The sequence below is a fragment of the Hippoglossus stenolepis genome, chromosome 10 (assembly GCF_022539355.2).
Source record: "Hippoglossus stenolepis isolate QCI-W04-F060 chromosome 10, HSTE1.2, whole genome shotgun sequence".
In the NCBI taxonomy this organism is placed as follows: Eukaryota; Metazoa; Chordata; class Actinopteri; order Pleuronectiformes; family Pleuronectidae; genus Hippoglossus; species Hippoglossus stenolepis.
In genome coordinates this window covers 8,343,686-8,361,922 of record NC_061492.1, presented here as the reverse complement: position 1 = coordinate 8,361,922, position 18,237 = coordinate 8,343,686, and the positions used below count along the sequence as shown (strand labels likewise).

General features: G+C 42.1%; 1 protein-coding gene across 3 annotated transcripts in view; it reads right to left on the bottom strand.

Moving 5' to 3' along the window:
• Window positions 1-214: 214 nt before the first annotated feature.
• Window positions 215-18,237, bottom strand: part of pcnt (pericentrin) — a 34,723-nt gene continuing 16,700 nt past the window's right edge. For 2 of the 3 annotated variants that reach the window (XM_047341621.1, XM_047341622.1), the window contains 29 exons: window positions 16,404-16,564; window positions 15,992-16,164; window positions 15,627-15,808; window positions 15,374-15,536; window positions 14,909-15,151; window positions 14,236-14,468; window positions 13,910-14,017; window positions 13,233-13,253; window positions 12,626-12,862; window positions 12,366-12,539; window positions 12,055-12,207; window positions 10,646-10,825; window positions 9,573-10,547; window positions 8,250-8,420; window positions 7,950-8,139; window positions 7,446-7,780; window positions 7,234-7,336; window positions 6,567-6,739; window positions 6,212-6,478; window positions 5,878-6,035; window positions 5,355-5,484; window positions 4,433-5,224; window positions 4,103-4,309; window positions 3,761-3,979; window positions 3,201-3,427; window positions 3,030-3,109; window positions 2,818-2,938; window positions 2,577-2,704; window positions 215-702 (listed from right to left, as the gene is read on the bottom strand). In XM_047341621.1, coding sequence (XP_047197577.1) covers window positions 671-702; window positions 2,577-2,704; window positions 2,818-2,938; window positions 3,030-3,109; window positions 3,201-3,427; window positions 3,761-3,979; window positions 4,103-4,309; window positions 4,433-5,224; window positions 5,355-5,484; window positions 5,878-6,035; window positions 6,212-6,478; window positions 6,567-6,739; window positions 7,234-7,336; window positions 7,446-7,780; window positions 7,950-8,139; window positions 8,250-8,420; window positions 9,573-10,547; window positions 10,646-10,825; window positions 12,055-12,207; window positions 12,366-12,539; window positions 12,626-12,862; window positions 13,233-13,253; window positions 13,910-14,017; window positions 14,236-14,468; window positions 14,909-15,151; window positions 15,374-15,536; window positions 15,627-15,808; window positions 15,992-16,164; window positions 16,404-16,564 — 6,336 coding nt within the window. In that variant the 3' untranslated portion in view covers window positions 215-670. The remainder of the gene's footprint in view (window positions 703-2,576; window positions 2,705-2,817; window positions 2,939-3,029; window positions 3,110-3,200; window positions 3,428-3,760; window positions 3,980-4,102; window positions 4,310-4,432; window positions 5,225-5,354; window positions 5,485-5,877; window positions 6,036-6,211; window positions 6,479-6,566; window positions 6,740-7,233; window positions 7,337-7,445; window positions 7,781-7,949; window positions 8,140-8,249; window positions 8,421-9,572; window positions 10,548-10,645; window positions 10,826-12,054; window positions 12,208-12,365; window positions 12,540-12,625; window positions 12,863-13,232; window positions 13,254-13,909; window positions 14,018-14,235; window positions 14,469-14,908; window positions 15,152-15,373; window positions 15,537-15,626; window positions 15,809-15,991; window positions 16,165-16,403; window positions 16,565-18,237) is intronic. The other variant, XM_035167861.2, reaches the window with a different exon arrangement.

Here is an 18,237-nt window from a genome sequence, read left to right as displayed (position 1 = left end):
CTCTTTATCAATGTTCAGCTTTTTTTGTCCTCATTATCTTGTAGGTCTGTATTTACACAGAATTCATGGAGAGCCAATAGAAACTGGAGTCAAGTTCCCATTTAGGCACAAACATGCTTTTGAGTAAAGCTGATTCTGAATTAAAGAAGAGCATCAAACACAAAGCACATGACATTAAAAACAGACGTTTCTTTGTTGAAAAACACTCAGTCCGTTTGGTGTGTTGTCAAACATTTAAAATATTTATTAACTTTATGGTAGAAACATAGGTGATACAAATACAAATATTCAATAATACAACCTCTAGCTATGTTGATCATGGATTTCCAGTGTAAAACCAGTGCACATTTGGACACATGAACATTAGTCTTATGTACATAGTAACAACAGGGTAAAAAACATTAGTAGAAAAATAACAGCAATATTCAAAATTAAAACATTTGTTCTAGCAACATCTAGAGAGTGACCTTCAAAAAACTGAGGCACAGAGAATACAAAAGTTACATTAGAAAATTTAAAAAATAATTTATGTACGTATAAAATTCACACCATCAGAAAAAAATCATCTTACATCCTATATTTATTTCTTCATGTTTCTACATGGGTGTAAGGCATGGAAAGATTTGGAATGGTGCGCAGACAGGATACATTCATACGTTCAGTGGACGGATTACTTTTGGTCGGACTGGAGAACAGACGGGCCTAAGAGAAAACAAAAAACAAAACCCAGAATATCAGGAAATACAACAAACAAAGTTTACATCAAGATTTAATTTGCATAAATAGCAACAACACTCTTGACTTAAGTCAGCTGTTATCTGTAACTTTATAATAAAACCTCAGTCATCTTTCTTTTCTTATAAAGAAAGAAAGCTTAAAATAAATGATAAATGAATGAGATAAAACCGAATTATTGTACAGGCTAACATCAGTTATGTAATCAAAGATTTTTTTGCAAAAATCTGTTCTATAACATCCATTAGAAAACAGCTCTGATGGAATAAAGACTAGAAGACCTATATTGGGTCTGCGTATCTGTCACTACCACACATGCTGCTCCTTAAAAATCCCAAATACAAACATTATGAAAACATCAGAAAATATTGCAAAAGCAGGTTAAAAGAACATCTTCATGTGAAAATAATAAATTCTGTAAAACCACAAATGAGAAAATGCAGCTGCAATGAGATAAATAAGATGAGATAGATAAGCACATTTGGTATCTACTACACCAGGTGTGGCTCATTGTAGTATTATAATGGTATGCTTTTTATATGATTCAGTGCCTTTACTAAGAATTATATATATATAATATATATATATATATATATATATATATATATATATATATATATATATATATATATATATATATATATATATATATATATATATATATATATATATATATATATACAAATAAAACAGAAGAGGGTAAATGAAGTACACTATACATTATAATAAATAGGAAGTTACTTTGGACACAGTGGAGTTCTGTGTTTGGTGGGTTATCAAATATCAGAGCTTTATATCCGCACATGATGAATGAGCCAAACAGCAAACGTTTTAAGAAACCATAAAATGACCATTGTGCTTTGCGTGATCATCTACGACTGCTTTGTTTGAAAATTTGTTTCAGCCTCAAATTTGTGAAAATGCATGAATACAACAGCTCGACAGGTGATTTAAATCTCAGTTGTCAGAAAGCCCCACACCAACAGGATGTCAGCTAGAAATAATTTCACGTCAACCAAGTTTTCCTGTTAATTTTTAAGCAAAGTTTAAATCTCTGCAAGTTTGTATAATTCTGTCATGTACTGAAATAAAATACATTCAAATGCTTTGAAATATACTCAGTAATATTACATATTTGTAATCAGCAGAAATGATTCCCAAATATGAATTAACAACAGCATGACACACAGGTATGAATTATACGAGAGTCCGAAACCTGCAGGACAGACTGGAGTGTTGTCACCTCTAATATCTGGTGCACTCCGTGACTGCTGAACCATTTGGGAGGGGTGGAGTGAGCATGTTACACTCACACTCACCTGGACCGTACAGGTAAAGTGGCGACAAGCAGCTCAGGTACAGCCACGTCCCGTTCTCCTGCAGCCAGCGCTGCCGATAACCAATCATATCACGGGAACAGGCTGACCGTATCTTCCTTTCCTCTTTAGCGAGTCTATGAGTCTTGCTTACTGGGTTGGGAGACGATAGAGCACAGAGGTATTGTGGAATATGATAACACCGTCCCAGAAAGCATTAGGGTGCCCATCACAACATTAGCATTTTTCCTATAATTACGTGTACCGTCTTATACTGAACTCATCCTGGGAGAAAAAAGTGACCCAAAGAAAGAGGCGTGCATCTCAAAGCAATAACAAATACACCCTGTGCCTTGTGTGCACACGCTTTTTTGATTTGGTGCCCAGAACCCACGAAGCTGTGCTTGATAATGTGGGATATAGGAGGATAGTGTGAAATGGGTACCACTACCAGTGATTCTATTTCTTCCATCTTGGCCCATTCAAGTTGTCTGTTTCACCCAACTTGTAGGTAATGCTTCTCACCTTGCCTGGCTCCCACCAACCGTTGTTGGACTTTTTCTAGATGGTTGATATATTCTGTCAGTGATCCTTCTGGATCCTGAGACTCCACCCCAGGGTGCCCAGAGGGCAGAGTGGTGCTGGAGTTCGACCTGAAGGAAGACGAAAACAATTACTTTTAACTGACTGACACAACTGTTAAGTCTTAAACTTAAATATTTCAAGTCTCAAGTTAAAAGACTCTTTGATGAAGTGGGGACCATACCTGTTGTGCAACCTGAAGGGTGATTTGCTGGGTGGGACGAGAGACGACACTGTGCCTCTGTTCAGGGACGAGTCGTAATTTGATCTCGACTGTTGCTGCCTTAGAACTTCAGCTTTAGGCCCTGAAATAGACGGTAAGATTTAAAATCCACCCACTCATACAAACACAGACAATTGATGAATATTATGTTAAACTGTGTTCATCGAGCTGACCTGAAGCATGACCATTGACAGTCCCAGATACAGATAATCTTCTGATCGCTTTCTGCCATTTCCTGGTCAGGAACTTCATTCTGAAACACAGAGTGAGGAGTTAGATTTTTCCACACACAATGTCGAGGTCTCTCAAACTACTTTTAAATGCTGGTAAATATATAATGCTACCTTGAGACCGCGATGACAACTCGTACAACAGCTCTAAATCTTCCGAGGGGTCGGTGCAGAGAGGAGAGTGGTGGCGAGGGCCACGCCCCCATACGAGCGATGACACACAGTGTGACCTGCTCACAGTCCTGGAAACCACCCAACAGCAGCAGCAGGTAACGCTTCTGGTAGACCAGAGCTTTCCTGAAGCTCTCAGCACGCAGGTAACGCTCATACAAACGCTGCACCTGTAAACCAGTAAATGGAAGATTTACGTCAGTGTCTTACATCAACATCACATGGTCAATTCTAACAAGGGGATTTATAAATGTCATTTGGCTGGTGCAAGTAACATTCATGGCTTAATTCAATTAAGGTGCTTCATTCTGAGGTGAATGCTCCCTTGATACCTTTCAACTGGTAATGTCATATTTTTAAGTAAAATAAAATATCTAAAAAATTCAATACAAATACAACAAAACACTTTTCAGGATCAAACCAAATCTATTTGAGTTAAACAAAAAAATTCTAGAGTAAAACATGTGTGTGCGTGTGTGTGTGTGTGTCCATTGCCTACTGACTTTGCTGTTGTTGATCACATCATTGATGGGTCTGTTTTCAGTTTCTGCCGTGACCTTGGCGAGCTCGTTCTCCGAGTGGCGCAGCTGTCGCTCCAGGAAGGTGAGTCTGTGTTTGTGAGTGGCTCTCTCCTGACTCAATGATGTCAAACGCTCCGTCAGCTCAGAGTTCTCACTCAACAACTTCTCCAGCAGAGTGGACGATGGCGACGTTGACGAAATCTACAGTGAGAAAAGTACATTTTTGCAACATTTAACATTCAATAAAAGGTTTGTAGTTGTTGCTACCACCATCAATAATATCAACAACAGTGCTGTATGTAATAATTATAACCACTTGTGTACCTGCTGGTTTTGTTGTGAGCTGCCTGCCTGAGCTCCGTCAGTTTGGAGCTGCTGCTGTGTGGATGCAGGCTTGTGTTGTTGCCCTGTGGTCCTTCCAGACATCCTCTGAGCAGCCATCTCTCTCTCCTCCCGTTCCAGCTCTGCCAGGGTCTGTTGCAGCTCCTGCATTCGCTGCTGATCCTGCTTCCGCAACAACTCCAACTCACACTAAAGTGAGAAATGTGTATCAGGTGTGCTTCTTTGTCTCCAAAATGATCCTGAATGTGAGCATTGCATTCGTGAAAGAAGTGAGTCCATTAGAGAAGAGTAAGAACTTTGTTACTATCTTACCAGTTTGTTATTGGTCCTCTCCTGACGTCTCTCCCTCTCCATCTGATCTTGCCGCCCCTTCCTCCTTTCTCTCTCCCAATGCTCCTCCCTCTCCCTCTCTTTGTCCTTCATCAGTCGGAGTCTCTCCTTTAGCTCTGCGAGTTCCACCCCAAGGCGTCTAGACCGCTCTCTCTCTGCCTCCAAAGTACTGCTGGCTTCCTGTTTCTGCTCCTTCAAGGTCTCCATCGCCACACGATGTCGAGTGGCGGCCTCCTGTTCCCTCTGCAGCTCCTCCCTCCTCGTTCTGTCCTCCTCTTCCCATTTCCTCCTGCTCTGCAGTAGCTCGGTCCTCAGTTTGGCCATCACGGCTGCCAGCTCCTCCCCCTGCCTTCGCTCCTGCTCTAGCTGGCCGCGCATGTCAGAGATAAACTTCCTGTCTCTGGCTGAGTCAGCCTCATGTCTGCGGCTAAGCTCATCCACCTGCCTGGAGCATCGGTCTCTCTCTTCGTCCAGCTTCCTGTGAGCAGCTGCAAGTTTCGAGTGAATCTCACATGAGCGAGATTCTGCTTCGGTCAAGAGACGCTGGAGTCTAGGCTTTTCTTTCAGGATGAGATCGTGTTGCTGGGCAGAACTTTGACGTTCATCTTCTAGCTCCTTCTGGGTGTCGTCTACCCGTTTCTCCAGCAGCTCACTGCGCGACTGTTCAATCTGAAGCTCACGTCTGAGGTTGCTGCATGCCACCCTCTCCTGCTCTACATGACCCTTCAGAGCCATGACCTCTGACCTCTGCTGATCAGAGGACACTTGCATAGCCTGTAGGGAGAAGAGGGCTGAAGCATACTTTGATCTTTGACAGCAAACACTGCAGAGCCATGATATTGGTTTTCTGTGTTTAAGCTAATGAAATGTATATTAGATACAGTATAAACTGTCCTCATCTTACCTCTCTCCTTTCATCCTCCTCTCTGTCTTTACGGAGACTCAGAACTCTCTCCTGCTCCAGTTGTTGTTGAAGCTCCTGGACTCTGGTTTGCTCTTCCTTCAAAGCCTCTTCACCTTCTTCTACAGCGAGCCTAAAAAACAACAGCATTACTTTTCACCACTTTTGGCATTATTACATGGAAGCCCATTTGTGTGACTGTGACAGAAATATGGTGAAGAGAGCCATAGTTCAAACACGGCCAACCAATACCTAAAAATACATAATGAACTTGGAAAAAAAAAAAAGAGACTCCCGAAATGGATTTATAACAAATCATTTTTGGAAGTTAGGAGGGCGACCAGTTACGACATTTTTCCTAACACACATTTATTGATATGAGCTATAAGATAACATAGTTATTCAAAATACAGCAAAACACCAGCTTTAAAATTCCTCTTTGATGCATTGACTACAACATTTTGACAATGGTGAATTTACTCATGTCTGATATATATAATGGAGATGTGCTTGTGTCCTGTTGTACCTGAGTGATTGCATTTTGTTATTTTGCTCTCGCTGGGTGTCATGAGCACATTTCAGTTGTTTCTGTCTCTCCTCCAACTCTGCTTTCAGTTGGGATTCGACCTGTCCATCAGTCGGTGGCTGATCTCTCTGCCAGTCACTTTCACCCCTGTTGTCAGTCTGAGGGAGGAAGACAGAAGATCAGCACGGATAGTCAACTGGAATTATTAGAGGAGAAATCCAGTACACAACATATAAAGTGAAAGAAAATAAAGTTATCCAAACAAATACTACAAAACACCCCAACCTCACTGTAGAGGTTTGTAAAGTCATAATTCAAAACTACAGAGACTCACTTGTGTGTGTCTCTGTGCCATTCGACAGAGCAGCTCTCGAAGAGCGATCACAGTCTCCTGCAGTGCCCTCTTCTCCTGCTGCCAGCTCATGGGGGGGTTAGAGGTTGATTTGTCCATTAGGGTGGAGCTGTCTCCACAATGATACTGCGCCTGACTCGATGACAAAGCTTTTAAGTCTGAGGCATGAGGCTGGGTTGAGGATGTGGCACGACGCTGGGACAAGGTGAGAATTCTGCAGCTTTCTTGATAAACCTTTTTCAACAGATTCTGCAGAACGATAGGGAAAGAAACTGAGTAACAATTCAGGCTATGGAAGTTATAAATAGATTTACTGCCAAGTGTATATGAGGCCCACCTGAAGCTCAGGAGATAATAGGTCATCGCTGTAGCTCATGCTACCTGCCGCACTGTCTGTGTTAGCCATCGGGTTCATTCCTCGACAGCGAAGATACTCAACAAACTGAGCATCCAGTCTTTCAGTCTGTTCAAGCTCGACTCTCAGCCTCGCACCCAACTCTGAACTCACGTCTGAATCGCAAGAGGAGAACAGAAGAGTTAAGTAGATCAGTCTGGTGAAGGTCTAAATTTTTCTTACTGTCAACAAACTGAGCCTACTCAGTTCGTCTGTGTGAGCAAAGCTTTGGTAAAGCTTGTTCTTCTGACCCACAGAACTCTATTTTGTCCAAACCTATTAAAAACACATGAGTCAGACCCACCACTCCATTGACTAACATACTTTATTTTGAGTCAATCCCACACACACACTGTAATTCTATGGTAAATATTAGTACACTAAATCTGCAGTTGAAAATAGTCCCAGCAAAATACATGATTTACTCTTGAGTAATGTCTGCTAAAAATGTCAACAGTTTAAAAAAATCTGTATTACACACATAAAAGTGGCATCTGGGGTTGCTTTATTTTCTTGGAGACATTTCATATCTCATGTTAAACGCAGACCGGCTGCCTTGACCTATCACCTGTAGATAAGAACAATCAGTCATTCAGGTGCAAATACTCACTGCTTCCATATCCATCACTGGCCCACTCTGGTGCTGATAAGGAGGAGGTCGAGCCAAGTAGAGACGGAGGGTCTGTCAGATCAAGTCCTTCCAACTCACGCAGCTTAGAAGAAATTTAAAAATATTTATCTATATTTAAACCCAACTAAAACACAGGAGCTTCTTGCAGAATGACAATAAAATAGCCTGAATAAAAGTGTCAGATAACATACTCGGTCAGTATCCAGAGAGTCAAGCATGGAGAAGTTGTCAGAGACGGAGGCTGAGCCTGGGGAGCGGGTACTCCGTGTGGCTGGATCTGGAGTGATGGTCCGAGAGTGGGGGGGTTCCATCACAACCCTGGGAGAGGTCTTGTGTTGGGGCAGATCCAGGCCGGTGCTGTTCAGTACGCTGAGGTCAGACAGACGAGAGCCCAGGACAGAGGTATGGAAACGCTGCGGGATTCTGTCCTCGGAGCATTCGAGTTTCCTCAACAGCTCCGGAGAGCTCAGAGAGGCTTCGTCACGAGAGACGCTCACAATGTCCTCAAAAGGTCTCTGAGAAATATCTGATGATCAAGAAATATTAAAAAAGTAAATGTGAGAACATATTTTTGTTTCAGTTCCATTGTCTTTAAGGGTTAAGAGATTAACATCTTTTATGTGACAATTAAAAAATGTCCCTATTCAATAATAGTGTAAATTATTTTATAGTATAAAGACTTTAGAAAGTTGTACCTTTCTGTTGGTATCCCTGTTGATGATGAAGTGTTTCCTGCTGTTGACAGTGCTGTCGGAGCTGCTGTAGTTCTCTCTGCTGATAGGCTAGTTCCTCTTCCTGCACAGCCAGGTCCTCCTGCAGACGCCGGAGCTCTGACTTCAGCCGCTGGTTGTCAGTCTCCAGGGAGACAAGGGCACAGTCTTTGGTCTAAAACAGAGGATCCAACCATTACATTTATAATACTCAGGACTGAAAGATTAACTTGTAGAGATATATGATCTGTAGTTAATATTGTGTGCTCAGTTAAATATTCCCACCTGTCCTTCCTCGTGTAGTTTCTCAGCTCTCGCTGCACTGGTGCTCAGACCCTGTTTCACTGTGGTCAGCTCCGTCCTCACAGCCTGATGCTCGGCCCTCAGTCTGATGAGCTCGTCCTCCTTCTGTCTCAACGCAGTGTCTGCTTTAGCCAAAGTCACCTCAGCATTTGTCTGATAAAAGGGAAACATCCATATAAGTATTGAGTGTCACTTTCCTGTACAGGCATGTGAATTCATGCCCTACATTTTTCATTTTCTTTTTTACGTTTTTCCAGAGCCCTACATGAGCCGTAGATGAATGGAATTCAGTACTTTGCAAAGTAACAACATTTAATTTGGCACCACATGTCATACACATCTACAACTAAAGCTATTCTTGTGTACTGTGACCATTTGCCAAAAGCAGCTGTGCACCAGTACAATCAAAGTTTGAAAGAATGCAAAGACAAGCAGCAGCAGAACTAATGCATTTCTTCTTTCGTTATCTATTTGATAAAAACCACAACTTGTTCTTACCACATCCTGCAAGGGTAGAACGCAGCAGAATAGAAAACAAAGTCCACCAGCTTTAAAAACAAGAGCTAACAAAGATTTTCCTCCTCCTTCCTCATTTTCATGTCACTTCCTCCGTGCAAGATTCTGCCGTCTCGCTGTAACACGTCATTACGCACCTAACTATAACCAGATGTGGTCTTGCCTGCAGTTGCGAGCAAAAAAAACAAAAAAAACATTCCCTGTCTGGGGCCTGTTGAAGCTGGTTTACAGAGTTACTTGGTTGCCTTTGCATAAAAAAAACCCCCAGACCCCTTAAAACCTAAATTCAATCAAGCTGCACCAAATTGCACATACTTAAAGATACAATCCCCTAAATTTGCCTATTTTTTCCATCACAATCCATGAATTATTCAATCGGAAATCAGTGAAAATGACAAATTCCTTCTCACAATGTTAAAGAACTCGATAAAAATGTTTTTGTATCTGGCCCTTGATCCAGATCCGCACCATACCACATCCTTCCACCAAGTTTCCTGTTAATCCATCCAATACTTTAGCTTTAATTTTGCTTAAAAGCAAACCAACCAGCCAACACACACACACAGTCAGGAGACTGTGCCTTATTGAAACATAACCTTATTGGGGGAGGTAAATATAATTTGATTTATAAATCTAGAACAGATAACAGAAAAAAAGGTCTGCTGTGTACTATGAACCATGTATACACACATAAGATGTAAAAAAGATTGGTACTTAAATAAAAAAATTGATTTCATAATCTTTTAATGTCATTAACCTTGGATAAAAGATTTATCTACAAACACTCACCAGCACCTCCGTTTGAGCCTCTTCTTGATTGGTTTCCTTCTCTCTGACTTTAACTGTCAGGTCCTGGATCAGGCCTCTCATTGAAGTCACTTCCTGCCTCAGCATCTCAGTTTCCTCCTGTAGTTGCTTCTCCTTACTCCTGAGTGCTTCACTTTCAGCAGAAAGCTCTTCCTTCACAGTCTCAAGCGTTTTTATCTTTGCCCTTTCAACAGCAACCAGTTTCTCCATATCTACCACCTCGGCTCTCATCTCCTGGATTTGTCTCTCAAGTGTAAGGCTGGTTTCTCTGAGAACCTCCATTTCTAGTTCCATCTCCTGCTCTTTTGTTTTTAAACTTTCAATCTCTCTCAGTCGCTCTTGTTCTGCCTCTTGAAGATCAGTAACCAGGGTGTTAAGGTGGGCATTGTCCTCCTCAGATGATTTCCTCTCGTCCCTATCCTCTTCTATCTGGGCTTTCACCTCCTCCAGCTCAGCTTCCTTGAGGGTGAGGAGACCTTGGAGCTCATCTGCCTTTTCTTTCTCAGCTTTAAACCTCCTCCCCAACTCCTGCCCGTGTCCTCTGTACTCTTCCTCCTGGGTGAGCAGTAATCGCTCCAGTCCCTCTCTCTCTGCCACCGCTGTGTCCAGCTGACTCTGAGTGGCCTTGAGACGAGAGCGAAGGGAACGAGAGGCGGCAGAGTGAGTCAGACTGAGCTCTTGCTTCAGGCTACTTGGCCCTCCCCTCCTATCCTTTTCCTGGATGGTGTAGTGGTGAGGTTCTGGGCTGGGAGCGGGTGAGGGATTGATGCTGTCACCATCCTGAGAGTCGCTAACTTCATGCACGTTGGGGCCCAGTGTGGCGAGTTCTGCCTGCAGCGTGCTGATGACCTCATGAAGGCGCTCCTCTTCTTCCTCTCTGTCCTGACGCACTCTGGTGATTTCAGACTGAAGATGTTCCACCTGTGAGTGCAGATCCTCAAGTTCAACTTCAAAATCCTGTCAGGAAGATTAGAAACGGACAATTAGATTTTACATCACCACCTCATCGGCTATATTCTCACACTGTCTGCATGTATCTGTGTGTTTACACTGACCTTGTTGTCCCCGGTGATCTCCAGCTCCTGTTCTAATCTTTGGATCTCATTGTTGAGGTGATCGATTTCCTGGTTTTTCTCCTGCAGTAGAGCTGAGGGGAGGGTCTCTTCATTTACATCCTCCACCTCACTTTGCTCTTCCTTCTCCTCCTCAAGTATTTGTAGATTAGATACAGTCTCCTGCAAACAGAGTTTAGATGCAAATTCCATTCATAATCTAACAAAATAAAATAGATATTGGGGGTTTAAAGATTAACCAATGCAAATCTGAGAGACAGATTTTGACACATCAATCATAGATCCAACCAAAACTAGGGCTGCGAGCGGGGACCGGGCAAAACGACGCGGCGTTGCGTGTGTTCTGCGCACCACGGGAAGGATAAACGCTTCACTTACTATGGCCGTCACGCAACGTCGAACCACGACCACTAATCACGCATTACGGTCCACACCATCAAGTGCAGACCACACAGTGAAATTTTATGTAAATCTAATTTAAGTTGTAAAACACGCCACGGTCACACCGTGTGACCAAAACTCAAAAATCGAGGTAATTTAATTCTCCATGTTGTTGAGATGACTCCTAACCGAATTTGAAGTTGATCTGATGAAAGCTCTAGGAGGGGTTCGTTAAAATACACATGTAAAATGGCCAAAATTAACACTTAATCCAGAATTGCCGACTTCCTGTTGCTTTTTTCATGATGCTCCTTGAGACTTTTGTGTGTGTCTGATCATGATACACGTGTGTACCGAATTTCTTGAAGATCGGTGAAAGTAAGTAAGGGGCTTTTATGGGGGGGCCGCTGTTCAGCTTTTGCCACGCCCATTTCAAATTACTCCAGAATATGTAAATTATCACCACTTTTTAATTTTCTGCAAACTTTGGTGAGTTTTCAAGCATGTTTAGGCCCTCAAAAAGGCAATTCATTTGCCTGAAGAATAATAATAATCATGTCAATTTCAATTACTGCTTCCTACTTATTACCTGCCTTAACCGTCCACAAAAATCTAGCTACAGTGAACAGCTCTGTGGTACCAGACTAAAATAATTAAAAAAGACAACGTGTGCTTTTATGTAAAGTTTACACAGCAGTCAATACAAGGCAATGCCAGCTTTAGCAGCTAATGTTACTTGGTCCCCTTCTCTTCCAGATTATCATCTTCTGAGCCAAGAGGTAAATGTCAGGAGAATTAATTATCTTTAGAAAACCCTTCTTATATTATAAGTATTAGATTTTCATAATTAAAGAGAGTAAAAATTTCAAACACACAGTATTAGCATTGTGGACAGTGGAATGGTTGTGGGCTGTGTATCTAGAAACATAATCTAGATCAAATCATTTGAAAGGGAGAGATTAACACCACAAATAGATAATGACTTGGTGTAAAAACAATGTAGTTCTTACCTTCAGTTCAGCAATCTGCTCTTGGAGCTCATTTACACGAGCTGCATTCTGATTGGTCACTGACTCCAGCTGTAGTGTGAGGTGTTTTAGTTCAACTTCTTTGATGGTCAAGTCTCTTTGCACATTCTCCAGTTGGCCAAGCAGAACCTCAACCTGAAATGAACATTATTTATTTAAAAAAAAAGTTTATATACCTTTCTGGATACCTTTCCCCATTTGTACCAGCAGGTGGCACTGCAGCCAAGTGTGCAAATAAAAACGCTAAATAATTTCTGCTACTTTCCACCATCTTTTTATCAAATCCTACTGACCTCTTGCTCTTTGGTCTGTAGGCTCTGCTGAGCAGTGTCCAGGGCATCCCTAAGCTCCTGGGTGGGGTCACGTGTGTTGTCATGGTAACAGTGTCTCATATCATCCAGTTTGGACTGCAGGGCAGAGATCTGAAGCCTGTTGGACAGCTGCTGCTGCTCCAGTGCTTGCTTATCCTGGCAGGAGGAGGAGGTGAGGGAATTCTTGAGAAAAAAGTGAAAGTGCACACTTATCTAAACTGAAAGTTTTCATCTGTTCTTACTTGTGTGAGCTCCTGTTCTCTCAACTTTGTTCTGTGAAGCTCTTGTTCAAGTTGACCAATAGATCGGTTATTCTCAGCAGTGTTGAGCAGCGCATGCTCTAGTTCTCTGATTCGCCCGGCTAGCTTGTCTATCTCCTCGTTGCGTTCAGCAAGGTCACGCTGGGCCTGCTGATTGGCTGCGAACAAGGAAGCTTGGTCGTCCATCTTGTCTTTGATGATAGCTTGTAGACTTTCCACCTGCAAAGACATACCAGGGACCAAGTTTTGAATAACAACTTTCAAAACTTAAATGGGGAAAAAAATTATTTGGGAATGGAAATTATGATTCGTAGCTAAAAAACAAAGCCATGCCGTATCCGCAGCCACTGGTACCAAACACTGAATGAAGCCGCTCCAGAGAGCAGTGACATGGAGGTGAAGGACAAATGAAGTGCAAACCATGCAAATGAATGTTAGCAAACAGAAAATGAAATGGTCGATGAATTTTTGGCAAACGCACGAAGCACTAAAATTACTCTATGGATGATTGAGTTAAAATAATAATGCACACCATGCACGGGAGTCAGAGGAGCTTAGAGAAGTAGACTACGGTTTCAATTTTTGTTACCTGCAGAGCCAAGTCCTCAAACTACAGCGATCAGTTCAGCACAGGAATAAACACATGGTAAAAGTCAGGCTCATTAACAAACAAACAAACAAACAAACCATTCATCATGTCAACCTCTGTGAGTAGAACTATACATTTTTCAGTTAGTGCATTTATCATCCAATCAGCAAAACATTAGCAAACTCATCACATCAACCATGTATAAAAAAAACTTTGACACTGAAACTTAGTATTTGTCAATATCCCACAAAAATGGTCTGGTTAAACAAGTTAGTATGCTGGTGACCCGTACACTCTATGCATTACATCATTAAATGGCCTTTATGAAAACCTTATGGGTCAAAACATCCCACAGATGTCTGCCATCTGCCTGAAAGGATAAACTGCTCGATTCAGGCAACAACCACTATTTAAATCCAGTAGTCTGTCAGCAACAGCTGCAAACTGCACAGCAGCCAAGATGAAGAGAAAACCAAAGCAGCATAGTCTGATTTAAAGAGTGGGTTTGAATCCATAGTTTATCATTCTGATCTGATCAAATAAAATCTTTGTGGATGGAATAATGCTAATCACAGAGTTAGCACATCAAGTGATGAGGTCACAAAATGGTGCTTGGTGATGAAAAAAGGTCACCCTCCTGCTGTATGTACACTTCCGATCAAGATGATGGGCCTCACCCTGTGTCCTTTGTTATCCACACTGGCTGTTTGTCTGAGTTGGGCCTCCAGCCTTCGGATCTCCTGTTGGAACTCGTCTCTCTCATGTTCACGCTCCACAGCTTGCTCCTGTATTTATAGGAATTAATTACATGTTAGACTGTGTCCACTGCATTAAGCAATAACAGGAGGACCCGTCTCTGGCACTCTGAAATAACACTAAAATTAATGTGAAATTAGTTTACAGGGTTTATACAATGGCAAAAATTAAAGGGACGCTAAAAAAGCTGATTAATTAAATTTTAGCATCACATTATAATAAACATTTAATATATCGAAACATTCACCTCTATAAACTGACGGTCATGTTTCAGCTGTTTCTCCAGTGCTTGGACATGCTGGTTGAGGTCTTCAGTGTGGGTCTTGTTGTGCAGCTCCGTCTCCAGGCCCTTGGTTTCCTGCTCTTCCACATCTCTCTCCAGGGCCCTGAGGCGCTGAGACAGAGACCTGTGGTCCCGCTCCGCCTGCCGCTGCAGGTCCAGTCTATCCTGGGTCAAACGCTCCGTCTCTGCTAGTAGAGCTTCAAAAATGAGAGAGGAAGGTGAGGTTGACTGTTTCAGCATAAATAGATGAATGCTAAAGAATTTTGAAAAGCAGGCAAGACAGAAAAGTTACTGAATGCATTCTTAACGGATCTGATTTAAAACGTTGTTATATAGGTAAAACAACAACAAATAACACAGCACGCCGAGAGTCTTCGCTACAAGCTACTGACGATGGTAGAGTCTCAAACAGCAACCTCACACATCACTGCAAATATACTGCAAATTCATCCCCCACCCCCCAACACACACATACTCCACTCTGACCCACAAACCTGCGTCAGGATCTAAATTCAGCCCATGGCCTACGGACAGAAGATGCATCTGAGCACAGACATTACATAAGTGTATGATCAAGCGCGCTACAGAGGTTGTGTGACACTTTATTCTTTATTTCACAAGTTCTTCTTCCACTCACCCTTCTCTCGATCCCCCAGACCGGCAGAGAGATGCTCCTTCTGACGGAGGAGAATCGTGTGCTCCTCACTGAGCTCCTGGTGCTTCAGTCTGAGGCTGTCCAGCTCCCCAGTGATGCTCCCCATCTTATGCCGCTTCACCTTAAGATCCTCCAGCTCCTCCACTAGTCTCTCCTCTTGTGCCTCCCTCTGCTGGAGACACTCCTCTAGGACCACTTTCTCTGCCATGTAGCCCTCTAGGAGCCCTGAACACAAACAGAATGAGGTAAGAAAAAGACATAATATGTTTTAGCTTCTTGTGCTTAACATCATTAACAGATGGATTATGTCTAAACTTCAGTTCAAGTGATGAAATTGGAGTATGAGCAGGAGAAAACAGCGTTTTAAGGATCAGTGGATTAACGACTGTAACTTGGCAGCAGAAGATGAGTCAAGTGAAGCAAAGCCAATGAAGATGCAGTGCTCACCCTCGGCCTTATGGAGCTCCAGCTGGAGTTGACTCTTCAGCTTTGCATCCTGATCGAGCTGCTCCAATAAGAGCTTGTGCTGCTTAAGGAGCTGGGCGGAGTCTTCTCTGCCCTGAGAGAACTTCTCCTCCAGGGAAAGGTGGACATCATGAGTCTGCTCCAGCTGGAGAAAAATGAGAAACCCACAATTATAAGACAGACAACATTTCTTGTGCATGGTTGAGTGAGATCAGTGGGTCTATGCATCCTTTACCTGTGTGTTGGCCTGGTTGAGCAGCTCCAGTAGTGTGCCTACTGTGTGTCGCAGTCTGCCGCAGGCGTTCAGAGCTGCCTCTTCTCCGTCAGGACTGATCTGAGTATCTGAAACGAGCAAGCTCTCACAGAATAGCTGGGTCAGCTCCACTTCCTCTGTTGACAACTCTGAAACTGTAATACCTACAGAAAAAAGGGAAAAAGTCAAATGTAATTGTTGTATTGATATAAATATTGACCCCTTGGTCTTTAAGGAAATTACTTCATTCATATCTGTACCTCTTACAAAAACCCATGAACCAGCCTGAGCAAAAAATAACTATGGTTGTGCCGTATAACTTCAGACTGAGTCAGAAGCCAACTTACCCGACTCGTCTGCATCTTTGATCCCTGCTGAGCTCTTCTGATAAGTAGCCTGCTGAGATTTGTTGGTTCTGGTACTGATCTTTTGGCCAATCAATTCCTCTGTTGCAACGATGCTGCGGACAATCTCAATCAGCACCATCCCTATCTTTTCATTGGCCTTGTGCAGATTATATCTGGGAGAACAAAAGTGATATGTCAGACCAAACCATGTGATTCTGCTGGGAGATTAGATATTTAATCTATTAAACATACTGGCATGCGTCTTAAAATAGCCCGCGTAAATGAAAAGTAATGTTCAGAAACAATAAAACACACAGATAACCACCTTTTTTGTTATGCACGTAAAATGAACTGGTTCGTTTCTAGCTGATTTGCAGTACAATGCAAAACATACACAAAGGATATCACGTACCTTTCCTCTTTGGCAGTGTGCAAGTCATCAGTGAGCATCTTGAGGTGGTTGCCTCCCTCCTGACTTTCTCTGTCCCTTCGCTGGAGGAGGGTGTCCAGGGTCTCCATCTCCGCACGCTTCCCTTCTAACTCTCCCTGCAGACAGCCAACCTCTGCCCGCAGCTGAAAAACAATGGACAAAGAGAACTTACCATCACTAACCTACTGACTAAACCCACTGCCACCTGTGTAATGACGTGTTTAGAAACATACTCAACTGATCTAAGGGACGGAAACTAGACATGACAACCGGTAGAGTCTTAGTAACAACACAGGTAACAAATCCACATGGTTGACAACATCTCAACAGAGCCAAGGGCATGACAAAAGCATCAGGTATGTTCTGCATACAGGAGAAAAACCACTGGGAATCAAAACCAGAAGGTAATAGTCTGAGACATTGACTTTATCCAGATATCACAGTGAGCACATCCACTATCCACAAAAATACACTCAATCTACTGAAAGGAAAAAAAAAACGTATTTAAAACCGGCTCAACTCATAAATACAGACATATATTGACTATAACCATCACGCCTTCTTGGCAGATACTTCAACTGCAGAATTGAGAAAAGCCAGCATCTAGATGTACTGCTTCACTTTAGAGTTTTCTTTCATCCGTGCTAATTTCTTCTTACCTTTCCTTTCTCGTGCCGTCTATTGTCCCCCTCTCCTTTCACCATTTCTTCCCTCTCTTTTTCCCCCTTCTCCCTCCCATCAAACGTCTCATGCAGCCACCTGCCTCTAAAAACAATGCTGTTGCCCTGACAACAACACCCGCCCTGACTCTCTTAAGCCTCTCCTGTCTAACCTCATGGGCTCTCAGTGTGTGTGTGTGTGTGTGTGTGAATATCTCACTATGAAAAGCCAAGCCAGGCAGGTGCCATGGAAACAAATATAAACATACATTAGTCAAAAAAACTTTTTTTAAATGAACACAGACTTCGACTTAGAAAGTAGAGAAATACCTTAGTAGTAACCAAGACGATCCAATTAAAAAGGTTTCAGTATGCTCCAAATCTCCACAACAACCAAATGACAACAGATTTATGGAAATTAGCTCCAACACCAAGACATCAAGGCTTTGCTCCATTGATTTCATGACAGATAAAAATGAACAGACGCAAACAAAAGTACAAAAATGCATGTGCAACAAACAAAATGCATGTTGCTATGCATTAGAGTTTACAAATTATTTAGTCCTCTTAAGTCTGTACTTTACTGTTCAACCAGGGCTGCAATAAATGATTTAGTACATTATCTTTGACTGTTTCTAATCTCTTGAAGACAATAGTGTAAAAATGCACAATTTCTTGAAACCCAAACTAATTTGTTTAAACGTTTCATTTTTTTGATGAGGAAAAGTTGCAAAGTCCACTTTTAGAAGCTAGAGTTAGGGAATTTTAGCATTTTCAATTAATTTAGCTATATTTTTTGCTTTAACAAAGAGAGTGGATGTATGACACACATACCCTCACCTAATGTAGTAGTTGAAATGTTAATGCCTTTAATAAGGTGTAATATCGTTGAGGTGCCAAACTTCTGCACCAATGTTGTTACTGTCCAATCTTAATTCCCAAATCATTAAATTATTTACATTTTCTCCTTCATGTCATTATGTTCTTTGAATATCCAGAAACAAACAACACATCTCGTCAGGCCTGTATAGTCTTGTCCCAAGCAAGCATAGTGAGCAAAGTGAAGCTGCAGGTGTCATCCTATTTTACATCTACTTTTACATTTACAACATAATTTATAGGAAATCCCTGGAAAAACAAAAGACTAGATTGTAGTT